The 16,033-nt window shown below is 33.0% G+C and overlaps 2 protein-coding genes across 2 annotated transcripts in view; one reads left to right on the top strand and one right to left on the bottom strand.

Annotated features, from left to right (window-relative positions):
- The window catches only part of LOC142339313 (activin receptor type-1-like), a 361,804-nt gene that overhangs the window by 187,344 nt on the left and 158,427 nt on the right, over positions 1–16,033 (bottom strand). The window lies entirely within an intron of this gene.
- The window catches only part of LOC142340341 (uncharacterized), a 27,910-nt gene extending 11,877 nt beyond the window's left edge, over positions 1–16,033 (top strand). Inside the window, exons 4-5 of the mRNA XM_075390916.1 lie at positions 4,818–4,999; positions 15,668–16,033. Of these exons, the coding sequence (XP_075247031.1) occupies positions 4,818–4,999; positions 15,668–15,931 (446 nt within the window). The 3' untranslated portion in view covers positions 15,932–16,033. The remainder of the gene's footprint in view (positions 1–4,817; positions 5,000–15,667) is intronic.

Genomic DNA, 16,033 nt, shown 5'->3' with positions numbered 1-16,033 from the left:
TCTAAGTAGGCGTAAATACTGTGAATATAAAGCAGTACTAACTAACTAGCTTCTGTTATTTGCAAGCCATTACTACTACTGGCCTCGAGCTCTAATACTTGGAAATTTCTTATAACACATTCTCTTGCTATTTTCCTTTTGTTCATTGATTAAATTCCCTATCCACCCAGGATTCAGTCCTCGACCTAAGACAGGTATGGACCCGACGGACCTGGATCGCGGCCAGGGGCGTCCGGTGCGACCGAGCTCATAGTCTGGACATTTTCAGTCGCACTGCTAAGTCTGGCTCATACCAGAGTTGGGTCTGTTGGGTCTGATCCATACTCTATCGTCGGTCTGTTCTGTCTGTCCTCATGCCTGAATTGGGTATTTTCTATCTGGCCCATACCCGGTCTTTGGTCTGTTTGGTTTGACTGATACCCAATCGTCGGTCTGTTTGTTCTGGCCCATAATCGGTAATCGCTCTTTTGCGTGGCCCATACCCATTCTTTGGTCTGTTCGGTCTGGTCCATACCCGGTATAGCTATGTCAAGCTTATCTTCTGCGCTATTTGCATGAGGTTGTTCTAATTTCGAGTCGCGCGAATGTTTGATCAGAGCTGGCTACTTGGGACTTGCATGGTCTGAACAGAGGGTAGAGTCTGGTAGTTGCTGTAATCAGAAGTTGCTGTTGTCTGGGATCCCAACCTGAGTTATGTATCTAACGTTATTAAGCTTTGTTTTACTAAGAAAAATCCAAATCTTGGTGTAATTTATGCTAAGGGATCGTTATGTTCGTTGTTTTTGTTCGAGACAAAGTCAGTCATATTTAGCTGCAATTCACAAAAATTGGTTCTAACTGTGTCCTGGACCCACAGCCATTGGAAAAAATATATTTTCAACGGTTAAATCTTACTTATTATCCGCTAACTCAGCTTGATTTTCGACGCATTCCTTCTAAAAATTCAGCACGTATTGGTTCAGTCTCATAATTATCTAATTATTTCCGGCGGGATAAATAACTTCAGCGCTTAATTTTAAAATCTATTTTTACCCTCTTTACTCTATTTTCCCCGTTATTTTCGGGGAAACTCCTCGACCTGGGCTTTAAACGCAATTCATGCAAATTTTCAGCGCTTATCTGACACTTTACTCACCACCAGAACTTTTCTTACATAAGACTCATCAATCCAGCTTAGTGTCGAACTCCTGTCCCAGAACAATAGCCTCCTCTTCTTCCACTATTCCACTAGTCAAAGGATTAAGCAAAATTGCAGTTGTTTTTGTACTAAAGGACCATTTTTCACTATTTTAAAAGAGTTTTCACAACATTTCCTACAAAAAATCGTCCCTTTTGATAACTTTAGCAAAAAGGTAATTTGTTCCGCACATTTACGATGCTTGCCTAACAAGTTTTCAACACACAATGAGTATGTTTCCTACTTAATTGGCCTACTTTCGATACATAAATTGCACACTTTCTTGAACATTTTTTCCAGAACTTTATCCACGCTTTCCTAATATAATTTCAACATATTGAGAAATTTGAGAAATTTCAACGCTTTTTCATAACCTCACGTTTTCCACACAATTTTTATTCAGAGTTTGCACGTTACTTTCATGGTTTTTCACTATATCCTGACATATTTTCCGAGCCTAGAGCCTAAGTATTTTCCAAAAATGACTTCTCAATTACGCATTTTTCTCAGATAATTTACCCAGCACATCTCTCATATAATTTATACATGTAATTGATATAATCTGCACACTTTCTTGACATTTGTTGCATTTTATATGTTGAGTTTTCTTAGTACATTTTTAGCATTCTCAGCCCTTACCTTAGAGTTTTTTTCCGTTTATAATAAAAAATGCTCAACTTTGCAAGTGTCAAAGACATGTGTAAAAAATTAAGTGCACTGTACTTGCTGAATTTGAAAGTTTCGGTTTGCGTAAGGAATGTGCTGAAGGATGCGCTGAAGAATACGCCGATCTTTGTGAAAACTTAGCGGAACGTATGCAAGGAATGTTGAAGGCGTTGAAACTCGCACTTTCTCTTAAGTGTTGAAATTATGTAAGGTACACGCTGAAAAACATGCGCTTTTTAAATTTCTTGCAACAAATATATAAGAAAAGCAATGATTATTCTGAATTTTGTGTTCTGATTTTATGTGAGGGTTTTATGAAAAAACTGCAAGAAACATTGAGCAAGTAGGCAAATACGAACGTGACCTGCTAAAGGCACTGAATTAATGAAATACGCAAGTGCTGAATTTATTTAAGACTCGTGGATAAAAATATGCTTAATTTTTGAGAAAGATGCGTTTAAAATAGCTGAATACATTTCTGCTTCAAATTCAGTTCAGCGCTGTTTTTTTAACACAGTATCCACTGACGCCTTGAACCGGGATTGGACACACCGAATATTTTCAGGCTTTCCCTCAACGCCTCTCTGCAATCCAAATCAAATGCAGTCTTTTCAAAACTGTTTGAACTTGGTTTAGGAAAGCATTGAGAATGTTTTCAAACGAAGAGCCCAATGTGAATTGGTTGTTTTTGCAATATTTCGTGGGCAACTGTTGTTTGGAGTTTGAGATCCAAGTAATTTTCAAATTGTTTTTATGTGGAACTGAAATGTTGTTTTAAATTAGTGTTACCAGGACTTTACTATTTTTGCTAAATGCCGAGATTTGCATATCTGCTTGAAAACCAAACTTATCAGACGGTGATAAAGGAAAACAAAACTTCTCTTCCAAAGTCACAACTGTGCCCAAAATGCCCGTGACCGGCCCATGAAATGACTTATATCCTTTAAGTGGGAAACTCGACTGTGTACTTTAGTCAATAAGGGCCCTCTCCATTAGAATTTTTCAGTCTTTTCATAAGTTGAAGCCAAAACCTGGGAGGTACCAAATTGTTTTTTTTTGTGTTTGTTTAAATTAAGTTTTCTTGTCAAGCGTTAGATACCAAACAAACCAACAATACAGCCGAACAATAGAAATCTTTGGAATCGAAATGTGAGCAAATGCAAGCGGAAAATTTTGTTAGAAAAGCGCCAAATGTGCTGGAGTTATATAAGGAATATACTGATTGTGTTGAAAGTTTATTTTCGACGCTGCATGTATTGAACAAAAATATTTTCAGCTATTGTCAAATTAGTTCTTCCGAAAAATCAAAACATTTTGCCAGAATATTTTTTACATAATTTCAGCTCTTCTAATTTGCTGAATTCTACATTTTTAGAGCCTTCCATACATAATTGAAACAAATTTTTTATATAAAAATGCAGCATATTTTTTAGACCATTCTGTTCATAAACTCAACAGCAAAAGACTTTCAACACAATTCTTGAGCAATTTCAGAATTCAGAAAAACAGAATTTCAGGAAATTTTTATATAATTTCCTCTCTTAAGAAAAAGAGGGAATTTGAGTGCTTTCAACGCATTTCTTACATAAATTCAGTTTTCTTTACTTGAAAAACTTTTTTCAACACATTCCATACATAATTTCAACACTTCAAAATTTTAGCACCTCAGAAAAAGACAGACAGAACTTCAGCGCCTTTGAAACAATTCTTGCATAAAAATTTTAAGTGCAACTTATTCAGCATGTACGCCCCTTCATCTTTTGCTATTCTGAAGAGCCACTACGCAATCAAAAATGTGCGTTGCTTTTTTCTTAAAATATTTAGCATTGTCAGGAAGTTGATTAACTGATAAAAGTCACACTTCCCTCACAGCTAAGGGAAGGAAAACAAATTACAATTTGGCTACTTGGTTTCATTTAATCAAGTAATGTGGCAGTATGTGGCTAGCTGCGTTAATTGCTGTATCTTAAGAGTTGACAAAATTCTCAGGTCTTCTGGCAGTTTGCCAACTGTTTTTTAAAGATCACCTGCTATGGTGCAACGTTGTTTAGTCTTGCTGCAATGGTACTTCTGCGTGCAGCAAAAGAGATTCTTGAAAAAACTCCGAAACTTTAAAAAAGCATTCTCATGAAAAGTTTTTTGCTCGACCTATGCAAAGATAATGCGAAACAAGCGCTAACGGCAAAAAAATATGTAAGCGGTAAGCTCTTATATAGTTATCCGCTTAATGTATTGACAAATGCTGAATTTATGTAATAAATGTGTTGAAAGTTCAGCACATTAAGCGGATGATTATGTAAGATTTATCCACAGAAAACGGCGGTTGCTAGCGCATTTCTTACGTATTTTTCAGCTGTGTAGTTTTGTTCTTCAAACTCTTGTTTCAGCGAGGATTTCTTATGTTTAAACCAGATACCATTTTCAAGTAGGGTCATGTTTGTTATGATGACCCCGAGACTGGCGCTGACACGGTCACCACAAGATATGATCTCTGAAAAATAGATTCATAGACGAGACAGTTACTGGCTCAAATTATGCCCCTATTTTAGCCATGAATTGTTAGATGGATTTTTACGTGATGTAACTCATCTGCGTGATGTTATAGAGATTCTTTTTACCGAGACCTCATTCATAGATCTAAAAATCATTCATAGTCTTCTAAAATAGTTCAAATAAATAAGAAGCTTCAAAGACTTTGATTTGGGTTCAACTTTTGCCCATAGCTAATTTGTGCGCTTCGAGGCATTTCCTGTCACTCTATCTATTATCAAATAATAACTTGAGTAAATTCTAGTAAGTTTAAAATTTATATTTTATAATGATTCTCGGAAAAATTCAAAGAAAAATATTCGTTTTTCAAAAACATTACAATCTGACGTACTGACCAATTTGTTTTAATTTGTCCTTGTGAAATTCTTGAGGCATGCATTGGATATTTATGAGGCTGTAATTTGTTTGAAGTTATTTTTTGTAGATAGGACGGCTCAGAACGCCTCTGATCTGCACGACTACCTGGATGGCGAGTACAAGTTGAGCTCGCAATCTGATTGGCTGTTCAACAACCTGGTGCATGATTCAATTGCAGCAGACATTTCATCTGCCCCGGACAGCGTCAACTATGAAGTGCCTCTCACTGCATACGAATCGTTCTCAACGGTAAACGAAATATTTGCGTAATATTGTTCTGCTCAAGGCGAAATACACGCTATAGCAAAGGTTTCGTGAAATTAGACACATTTTTCTCACCAAAATAATTTTATTCAGTTCGATTTACTGTTATATTTACTCCTATGAAAAACCAAGAAAAATATTTATTTCAAAAGAAAGTTAATTATAGATTTTTTACCTAGTTGTTTTCTTACAGTGGCCGAGGTTTTTCCTTTTTGCAAGCAATATACCGTTTAGAGCTCGAATATTTTGAAATTTTTCAATGTTTCTTTTTATCAAAAAGAAATGGGCAACTTAATTAAAAGAAAAAATGTCTCGAGAGTTTTTTTCACTTTTTCAATAACTTTCTGCCTCTGTTTTGCACTTTTTTTAACGATCGGACCGTTTTTCTTGAAAATCTTGCAACATAGGTATTTTTCAGGCAGATCTTGCAAGACAACCATTTGGTATCGATTAGGGCAGTAATTATTACAAAAATTGAGAAACTGCACCAGTGAGAACACTAATAGATCATCACAAAAACAGTGTGCAAATGCCCTTAGAAGAAAAAAATGTTTATGTAGAAATCAAGTTAAAACTCTATAGGTAGTTTAAAACCGTCGAATCGCCGTTCTGTTGAAAATATTTGTATAGCTGTTCATGAGCGAACTTGTGTAGATGCTTTTAAGTTAAATGCTCAGCCATGTCTACGTAAACATTTCTAACTTTCTAAAAATGTGAATTCGCTGTCTACTTTCCATTGTAATATTAGTTATGGGTTTACTTTGCGGTTCCTACATATTGATTACACTCACTTTTTCCGTTTTCATAAAAAGTGTTTGTCAACTCTTCCTAATAAGCTTAAAAAAATTGTTTGCTACTGCCACTTCTGTTCATGAAAATTTCCTCATGTATTGAATCTTAGAATCTTGTTACTTTTTTAGATCTAATGTTGGATTAAATTGTTAATTCAATTAACTCGAATTAAAAACAAATTTAATGTTATTGATTAACGTGGTTGAGTTTACTGTTTAATTTTGAATACCTGCTTTATTTGGCGTTTTTTATATTAAGAAACTGGTTAATATTGGAATATGGATTTTTGCTGGGAAATATTGTTGGGCGAGCTCGCAATGTAACTTGTAAATTACATCACAGAACTGGACACCTATCTCACACCAGAACCATATTTTTGTATATTTGTAAATAGTGAGCCTACTATCAGTAAATTGTTCCTAAAATCTTGAAAGATATCACGTTTTTCAAAAGCTGTTTTGCAATCGAAAAAAAATCAATTGTCTTTAAAAAAAATGTGATTTTAGAAATAACAATTAGGCAAAAAAATAGAGAGGTCATAGTTAGAAAACATTTTTTATGTTTTTTTTAAGAAAATTAAATTCAAAAATATTAAAACATTTAGCTATCGGCTTGAAACATTAAATAGGTTCAGTTATAAGTCCATAGGAAATACTTGAGACCTTTCGTTATCCAGATTATGTCTTACGACTAATAAAAAAGCGAAAACTAATAACAAAACTAAAAAAAACTTGCTAGAAATCAGTGTCCAATTCGACAAAAAATAGTAACTGATCAATTATTAAAAATGTTTAAATGAATCTTTGTGGAAGACATGTTGGACTTTTTATCATTGTGCTATTGTGAGAAGACACTACAAATTAAGCTCAAACATGTGCAACTCTTCCAAAATCACAAAACTGATGTAAAAGCCAGCAGAACCAAAGCCAGAACACATTTAATTTAAACATAATACTGTTATTTTTATTTAAACTTAAAAAAATTTATACCAGAAAAGTGACGAGACTAAGCTACACAGGGACAGAAATAAGATTAATAGGTGGCAAAGTTCAAAGAAGCACTGATATTTTTGGAGCAAATTTATTTTATAGGTCAAGAAGTGACTGCAATCTTTACAGAGATTCATTGATACTCAATAGGAAGCAATTGAGATTTAGGACTGTCCAGTTTATATCATATAACACCAAAAGATCAACAATTATATGCAAAAATCAAAACATATCAAGTAAGTTTTGCTGGAAAATGATAACGCAGCAGATAGAACCATAATTTCTTCACTAAGAAGGTTACATTTGCTGAATCGTCCTTTTCTCCAATGCAATTTTTATGTTTTTCACCAACAATTTATGTATTTATGTCAAAAGAGGACCTCAAAATGGGCAAATGTCCAAAAACCAAACAAAAATATGAAAATTTAAATCCAAAAAACCATTTATTAAAATATAAGAACCCAATCTCTACTAAACTGCAAATCACTGACAAGAACATTAAAATCCTTCAATTGAGACTAAGCTGAAATATTACCTAAAAAGGAAATATATAAGAAGGCCCTGTATAAGAAAACAAAAAATGAAAAACAAATCGCCAAAGTCTCATAAGTAAACTGTTTTTGTTTAAGAGCAAATTTCTTGAAAATGCAAAATCAATAAGCTTTCAACTAAAGATACTTGATAGGCTAAATTGTAGCTTCACTCAACGGCAATAAATTCTGTCACTGGTGAGAACAAATAATATAACGACAAAAGAAATACTGATATAGAAAAACTAAACTTGGAAAACAAACACTCAAAAACAGTGTTGATGACCCAAAAACAGTGAGCTTTTAAATAAAAATCTGAAATATAATCAACGTTATTTTTTTTTCATTTGAATTGGATCTTTCATTAATTCATCAAAATTTTTAATTCATCCCGTTGTAATAACATTCCGATGATTCAGATAAAATACACAAAAAATGCGAAAAAACAGCACCTTTAACATTTCGAATGTTTTTTCTGTATAACAACACGCGATTAGACTCAATCAAGTTTTAATAATGCTGCCAAATCTTAACCAACGGAAATAATTGCAACTGATAGTAAAAAATGTATTTTGACAAGAAAGTCGATTAATCAAAAATGTTTTTGATAAAAAACAGTTTCATTAGAAAGAACTTAATTCATGAAACTCCTCATAGGAATTGGCACTAAAACTAAACTTCTTTGGAGCTCGTGAAGATTTTGTTATCAGTTTTCAGCCGTGCCTGTCAAGCAAAATCTAAAGAAAATTATGCTGTAGAAGGTTTTAATTTTAAAGAAAATTAAGCAGTTCTTTTTTGATGAAAGCAAGCTGAATTTGGAAAAATTTAGCCTAATTGTTATCCATTTTTTGAATGAAAAACTTCAACAGCACTGCTTGTCCTTTGATAAAAGAGACTTAGACTGTACAAAATTCATCGGAAAATCATTTTATTAGGGGCTTTTTTTTAAACTTATGTCCTTTAACTAATCTAAAATATACTTAAGTTTTAAGGCGCAAGAGTCATTTTATTGAAAAAGATAAGTCACGGATGATCACAATTGAATTATTCAATTGACCGATATCTTTGGATAGAGCGAGAATTATGGCAAGCGTGCAAAATGCTCTCAGTCGGAGGTAGAAAAAGTTGAGAACATTCGACTTTTTCCGCGTTCTATGTTAAAAAAATATAAAACGACAAAAGATTGATTGAACAAATAAACAAAACAAGACACCTCCTTAACTAAATTCTGCAGAATTGAAGTGATCTATAGCCTGAAAATTATCATTTGTACAGCAAGATCATCTTGAGACCACGCTAAAAGCCCACAGTCTACAAAGCTCATGTCCCCATGAGCAAAATTTAAGATAAATAGAATGTGTTTAATACGGGATTTACTGTTTCAATAAAAACTACGGAAAAAAATATCGTTGTCCATTGAAACGCATCATGAGAACGTTTAAACATTACAACAAACTTGTGGTAAGCAAGGACAAAACAAAAACTTAAGCAAAATAAGGAGAAAGTTGAACATCTTTGAAAAACAACGTTGTCAAACTAACGAAACCTCGTCGATACAGATCAATACTCCGAACCACGATTATCATGAGAAGTTTGTGGTCATAATAAAACTGTTTTGCAGTTCTGATGGCTGCAAAAGAGTAAAAAAAACTACAAATGAAGACAAGATTCACAAATCAATTTAAACACCTCAAAAAGAATCGGTGTGTCACCTCACCCAAAGCATGTTTAATGATAAGTAGAGACAATGTTTTTAGTAAAAGAAGACTGAAAAAAATTGTTGAACTTGGATCTGAGGAACAAGAACTCAGAAAGTATGAAAACAAAAAAACATGCATGGCCAAAAAAATTATCTCAATTCTTGAAAATATCATTAAAGTCATGACAACGACCGCTAAGAATTCCAGCAACTAATTATAATCACCTATTCATCTTTAGCAAACGATGAAATTGTTCATCATTGAGATTAAGGTATGAAACAGATAAATTAAAAAAAATTAGCAAAAATCAGCAGTTCATTAAATGATTTCCGGAAACAAAAGTTATATAAAGCATAGAAAGCACTAGCTATGAAATGACACAAAAAAATCGGATAATATAGGCATCCTTACCTGGACACGAGGCTTGTAATTGACAAGACTAGGCAACTAGACAAAAATTTGAACAATAAGAACACCATAAACTCAAAAATTCGAGAATATTTCTTCAAAATAATTAGATTCAAAGTCTTAGAAAATGTTAGCTTTGAATTGAAACAATTAAGTCGCTTAAACTTATCGATTACCAGCGTATGGGAATAGTTTTTAGTCCGACCAAAAGATAAGACAAAAACAGTACCACAAAAACTCGCAAACTTCCAAAATTCAAAAAAAATTGAAGAGTCAAAGTCACGAAAACAAATAGCAAACAACACAGATCCTTAATCAGAAGTATGTCGCCTCATTAGCAACCAATGAGACCTGTTGTTATCCATGCTAAATAATCAGACTACAGAAATAACAATGAGCAGCAACAAAAATAAAAAACACTACTATTTTATGACAACAAATAGTGTCGAAGTATCAAAGAGCATTCACTGAACTTTAATAATTTCAAGCAGTTGCAGATAGGTGGGCTTAGAACACAGATGTATCATTTTAGAAGCAATCAACAAAAGAATGGCTTAAAACAATTGCCTCAATTTAACAAAAATTTGCTTTCAGAAGCCCAAAAATTGTTCAAGTAAATTTTTCTGGCTCTTCTTTGAAGGTACTTAGAAACAAATTTTACCTGATACCTGCTCGTTTTCACGCTCTACTTATTTCTCCAGCACAATTAAAATCATCACTCTAATTTGACTTCTCACTGATATGACAAATTCAAAACAATTGTAAACAGTTCTAAAAAATCGCACACCATAAACAATTCAAATAATTTGAACTGTTAACAACCCACGAGCACCGGAAAACAACTGCTCTCACTTTACAGCTTTGCAGCTATAAACGAAAATTTTTTGGCACCAACTTAATTATATCTTTAACCAAAACTGTCGAAAATTTTGGCAAAAAAACGGAAAATGTGAACAACAGCAATTGTAATCAGCCAAATGTTCACAAAACTATCAAGCTCAAAAACATCGCGCAAAATAAGAAGTTCAAAAAATTCTATTTATTTCTATTTTCAAACCCTCTACGATGAAAATATCAATCGGCGAAAACTCACCGAACAAAACAAAACCGTTTGAGTTGATAGTTCACCCGTCCTTGGGGTCAGAACAAACAGTTTTTGTTTTCCTGAGTTTCAAATAATTTTATTCTCCAGCCAAGTTGCCTTTTCAACTAAAGATATTTTATGTTCCTCTTCGGTTGTTTCATTTGCAGTTGTTGTTTTAATCGTTTGCGTAGAGTGACGCTTTTGAACTAATCAATTTCAATCCTTTTTTGTACCGACCCGTATGTGGGGGAAGGAACTATATACTCAAATGGGGTTTTTTTGTTCAGAAAATTTTGGCCGATCGACATTTTCATCGTAGAGAGTTGAGACTGGTATTGTTCGAAAGTCGAAATCTCGTACAATGTAGATTATGGAATTAAAAAGATTTTTTTAATTTTCATATTTTACGGGGATTTATCGGGGTTTAAACTTTTGAGAAAATATAGTGAATTCCGTTGTATTTTTTTCACACTTTCCGTAAATTTTCACCAAATTTTCGTTGAAACTCGTTGAAATTTTAAAAACAATGTGAATGGTTTTACAGTTAGGGATAGAAATGGCTCGCCAATTTGTTTTAATTGACCTTTGTGGTTTTATTTTTGATAAATTTTTCGAATTTGAGATTTTTTTTAACTCAAAAAAGGCTCCTAATAAGCTTTTGTCTCCTCTTTTGTTTAAATTTTTAGAAAGTAGAGACTTAACATCTGCTGGCACCATCTTTGAAAACTCCTAAAAAAGCAGTTGTACCTTTGATTCCTATAGGAGTTTTCCGGAATTAAATATTGGCCGGTTTTTGAAAAATACACCTAACAATTAAACAAAGTGTGGATTATTTGTTTCTGGTTTATTGAAATATTTCATTTAATAATTGATCTACTTTGAAAATATATGGACTAATTAATTGTTTTTATGGAGAAAAATTAGGGCTAGGGGTCAACTCATTACGGATTCTTACAATCAATAATTAATTGGAATATATTAGGGCGCGGTCTTTTTCAAATTTTTTTTTTGCAGTTTTGTTTTTTTATGTTGATTACTGACATGAATTATTTCAAATTACGGCCCAATCAATGACTATCAATACTTTTAACAACAAATTAAAGCCATATGAAAATATAGTTTGTAGTTTGTCTTCAGAGAAAAGCTCATAGTTTTTATGGCTTTGAAAAAGGATTTTCGTAAATTTTAATTGAATTCCTTTTGTTTTGGGTTCACTTGTAAAACTTTTTGCAAACCCATGACTACGTCTCATTAATTAAAGATTCCAAGGGGTTCTTTTGGACCTGCAGGTGAGCCTATACAAGGCGTTCACTTATTATCTAATGCCTCTGATGACTTTGAATATATTTGTTTTAAGAGAATGTTAGCGAAGTTTTGAAATATGTCAATTTTATTCTTCTTTCTGTCCACATGTAGCTTAGTCTCAACTTAAACAAGGTAAAATTTATTCCGAGGGGTGGAAAAAATACTGATAAGATTGGTTTTATTTTCAAGAAATCTTTTTTTTGCTTTCTTACTACGAAATTTCTTGAAAGTTTTGTGAAATTTTGCATGTTTTCCTGTATTTGAGGTCAATTTTTATTCCCTTTTCAAATAATCTTATTAATTTTAGGTCCAATTGGCATTGGAAAAATGCGCAAAATAAACATTTTAAATAACTTCCCTGAATAGTTTTAACGACTGCGATGCCGTTATCTCAAAACTTATTGGATTTGAGACTGTGCCTGTAATTGTGATTCTTTTCATTATCATACGGCATAACCCTGTCAATCAAAAGCCCTAATTGCATCTACGGACGCTTAAATTATTCTATTAACTGAGTTTGGATTAGAGATAAAAGTTTTAATGGCTTTTAATTAATTTTTTCAAAAAATTTTTATTATTTTCCAAAATTTGCATAAAATTTTTTCAACTTATCGCACTAAAGATAGTTACAACTGGCTTTGAAAAAATGACTTCAGTGAATAGCCTTTAGTTTTAAAGGCTGCGCATCCGTGCTCACAAAATTTATTAGGAGTTTTTTTTGTTTTTTGCCTCTAAATGTCCATCGTTTTTGTTGTCGTTTGGTATTTTTATAACAATAAAAAGCTTTGCACGCTTTCACGATTCTTTAACTAGATCCATTTTTTGATTGCAATTTACAGTTAACGGTTTTGAGGACTTTCAGTTTTTTTCTTTAAAGAAATCGTTTTCGTTAATCCAATTTTTTGTTATCTTTGTCGTCAACAAGTAACTAAGTCTTATTATTGACACAAGTAATCATTTTTCTGTTGCTCTAAACAGTATTTCTGCAGTGGGTTATGTTTTGTTTTGACAGATGTCTATAGAGCTTAGAATTGTGTTTTCAAGAGAATTGTGTGTTTTCGGTACTGGTGAGTTTTTGTGGTTCTTTTTGTTGTTTTTTCCACAAAGACGCTTTACCTAGAAGGCCCAGATGAAATCAAAAGGGAATAAAGCCAACCATTTGATCGCTTTTGTCTTTTTAAAATTTTTAATGGCTTTTAATTTTTTCAAGATATAATGGCTTCTACACTGTGGCTGCGATAATTGTTTGTGAAATTTTTGTAATTTATCTGTATTTACTGTTTTTTGTCGTCCTTTTGATTTGCCTGCTTTAATAAAAATCACAACTGGATTCCTGAGCAGTTTCAAATGGATCTGTTTTTTATTACAATTCAAAACCTATGGTTTTTTGGAATTTTTGGAAATGTTTCTTTAAAAAAATCAGTTGATTTTTGGGCTTTGTCACTTTTATATTATTTCTTTCATTTTTTCTAGCTTGGTCTCTGTAACGACATGTCACATCCTCTTTCCAGTAAACCAGGATCCTACCTTTATTGTTGTTTTATTTTAAACCAATGGTTTCTTGGCTTTGGTACTACGCAATTTTATTTTAAAAAATGACATTTGGATATTCGTTCATTCTGAGTTTTCTATTTCCTTTCCAGATTTTGACACTAATGGGTTGGCCCAATTGGTGCTGTTAGTTTTGCAGTAATCCAACAAATTACGGATAGCGACAATTCTCAACTGCTTCACGCATAAATTAGCCTACCTAATGAGCTGAGTTGCTACGAAGTGGTTTCAATCAATTTGAAATTGGGTGTTTTCAAAAATGAGAATGGTATTTTTGAACTTTCTCTTTTTCGCTCTCTATTGTCGGCCTGTCAACAGTCTGCAATTTTGAGAGGTTTTATATTTTATCCAATGAATGTTTAATGAAGAACAGGTTGATTTGTTTAGATCGGGTTTTGCCGAATTCCTTCTTCATTTTGTTATTTTCTGTTTTTTAAATATTTTCATCGAGTTTTGGTCGGAATTAGTGTTTGCTAGTATATGCTTTTGGGTGTGTTTTGTCCAGTACTCTCATTGCTGGCAATTCTCATCGGCTCTTTATTCCAGCTTTATTTTTTCACTTAATTGTTTGCTGAAAGGTATGAGAGTTTTTGAACCATTTCGTCCTCTTCCTCATTTGGTAGACTAATTAATCAAAACGTGGATGGGCGGGGTCGGAACATCATGTGCTCACACACATTAACGAGCCTCCTTGTTTTTAATTAAAATAAGAAAGTACCATTAAATATTTTTTGTTTTTGATTTTCACTAATCTTAATGTCTTCTCAGTTTTCAACAACTCTTTTCGTTCTTCTAAATAATTTTGTAGAACTTTTCGAGCTATAGAACCATTAACTTTGAATTTTTCTTTTAAATTTTTATATCCACTGCATGAAAACCGTCTCTAGATATAAAAACTCCAGTGATTGTGGAATTTTTATCGTGTAAGATCTGATAAGATGCTGACTAAGAATTTTTATCGTATAAGATCTTATCAGATCTTACACGATAAAAATTCCTCTTATCAGATCTTACACGATAAAAATTCTGGTAAGAGGAATTTTTATCGTGTAAGATCTGATAAGACATCTTATAAGATAAACATTCCTCTTATCAGAATTTTTATCGTGTAAGATCTGATAAGACGGAAATTTTATCGTATAAGATCTGATATGACATGTTTTAATTATTTCAATATAACCGTATAACGTAGTCAAGGTCCTATAAAAGTAAAAAAAATAATCGGTCAGCTAAGCAATTGTGAAACAAAAAAATGCTTGTTGATTCTGTTTTGGCGGCAGTTTTATTGTGAGTCTTAACTGGTTACTATGGCTAAACTTAGCAGTCCAAGGTAGTTTTTGTCTTTGAAAAGAATTTTCAGCCTTGTTTGATAATCACCGCTTCGGAGAAAGCCCCTGTCACTCAAATAATCTTTTTTACAAAATCTTATAAGTCTTAAAAGACAGTATAAGATATTTTTCTCTTTGTTGCTCTGACACTTACGTGTTGCATGCTGTAGTTTTTCGGCTACTGCTTGAGAGCAACTCTGAATTGTCTTCAATATGAAGAATATACCATACTTCAGGAATTTATATTTATATAAGAGGAAATTTTTATCGTGTAAGATCTGATAAGACGGAATTTTTATCGTGTAGGATCTTGTAAGAGGAATTTTTATCGTGTAAGATCTTATAAGAGGAATTTTTATCGTGTAAGATCTTATAAGAGGAATTTTTATCGTGTAAGATCTTATAAGAAGAATTTTTATTGTGTAAGATCTTATAAGAAGAATTTTTATCGTGTAAGATCTTATAAGAGGAATTTTTTTCGTGTAAGATCTTATAAGAGGAATTTTTATCGTGTAAGATCTTATAAGAGGAATTTTTATCGTATAAGATCTGATAAACGTCTTATAAGATCTTATAAGAAGATGCATCCCCTTACAGGCTATTAGCAAGATGGTTTTGTCAGAAATTTGTCAGATCTTACACGATAAAAATTCCACAATCACTGGGGAAAGTGCACATTGTTTTTGCCCCGTTCGAGTTGTCTAGACAATCTGATAGACTCAACTGGTGTTTGATGGCTCCGCATTTCTATCTGAGAAAAAAATTGGAATTGGCTCGACTAATTGCATTACACTAAGATATTATTATTTGTAGAATCTTGCTAATTGATGGTAAAATTGAAATGGAGCTGTTTTTTGTGAGTGTACCAATTTTAAATGAGTTAAAAAAACGTTTTTTTGTTTGAATGCAATTTTAGCAGGCAAAAATTTTTAAGTATTAAAATATTGAGGGTGATTTTCTTCGCAGGCCTGCAATGGTGACGAAAACTGCATAGCTGATTCGCACTTCACAGGCGACGATGCAACTGTTGCGCAAGCATACGCAGCTGCAACTTTACTCAAGGTGCCCGGATCACAGTCTCAGGTATTCTCCGAACTCTACAGGGCATACAACACACCTGCTGATGAAGATCCTGAGGTTACAATCGATTCAGCTGCTGGATTGTCTATTTTCTGGCAGCTTACAGCTGGATGCGTTCTTGTTGTCGTGTCTTGGTTCAAAATTAACTGATGTCGTTTGAAATGATCGAGCCTTAATAGCTGTTATCCTTTATTTTTCCTGTCAAGTTGCCTTTGATTGACCCCTTTGAAAATTCACTGCTTCATCAGCTTG

Source organism: Convolutriloba macropyga, chromosome 5 (assembly GCF_964194025.1).
Source record: "Convolutriloba macropyga chromosome 5, txConMacr16.3, whole genome shotgun sequence".
Classification (NCBI taxonomy): Eukaryota; Metazoa; Xenacoelomorpha; order Acoela; family Convolutidae; genus Convolutriloba; species Convolutriloba macropyga.
This window is presented reverse-complemented; position numbering and strand designations above follow the sequence as displayed.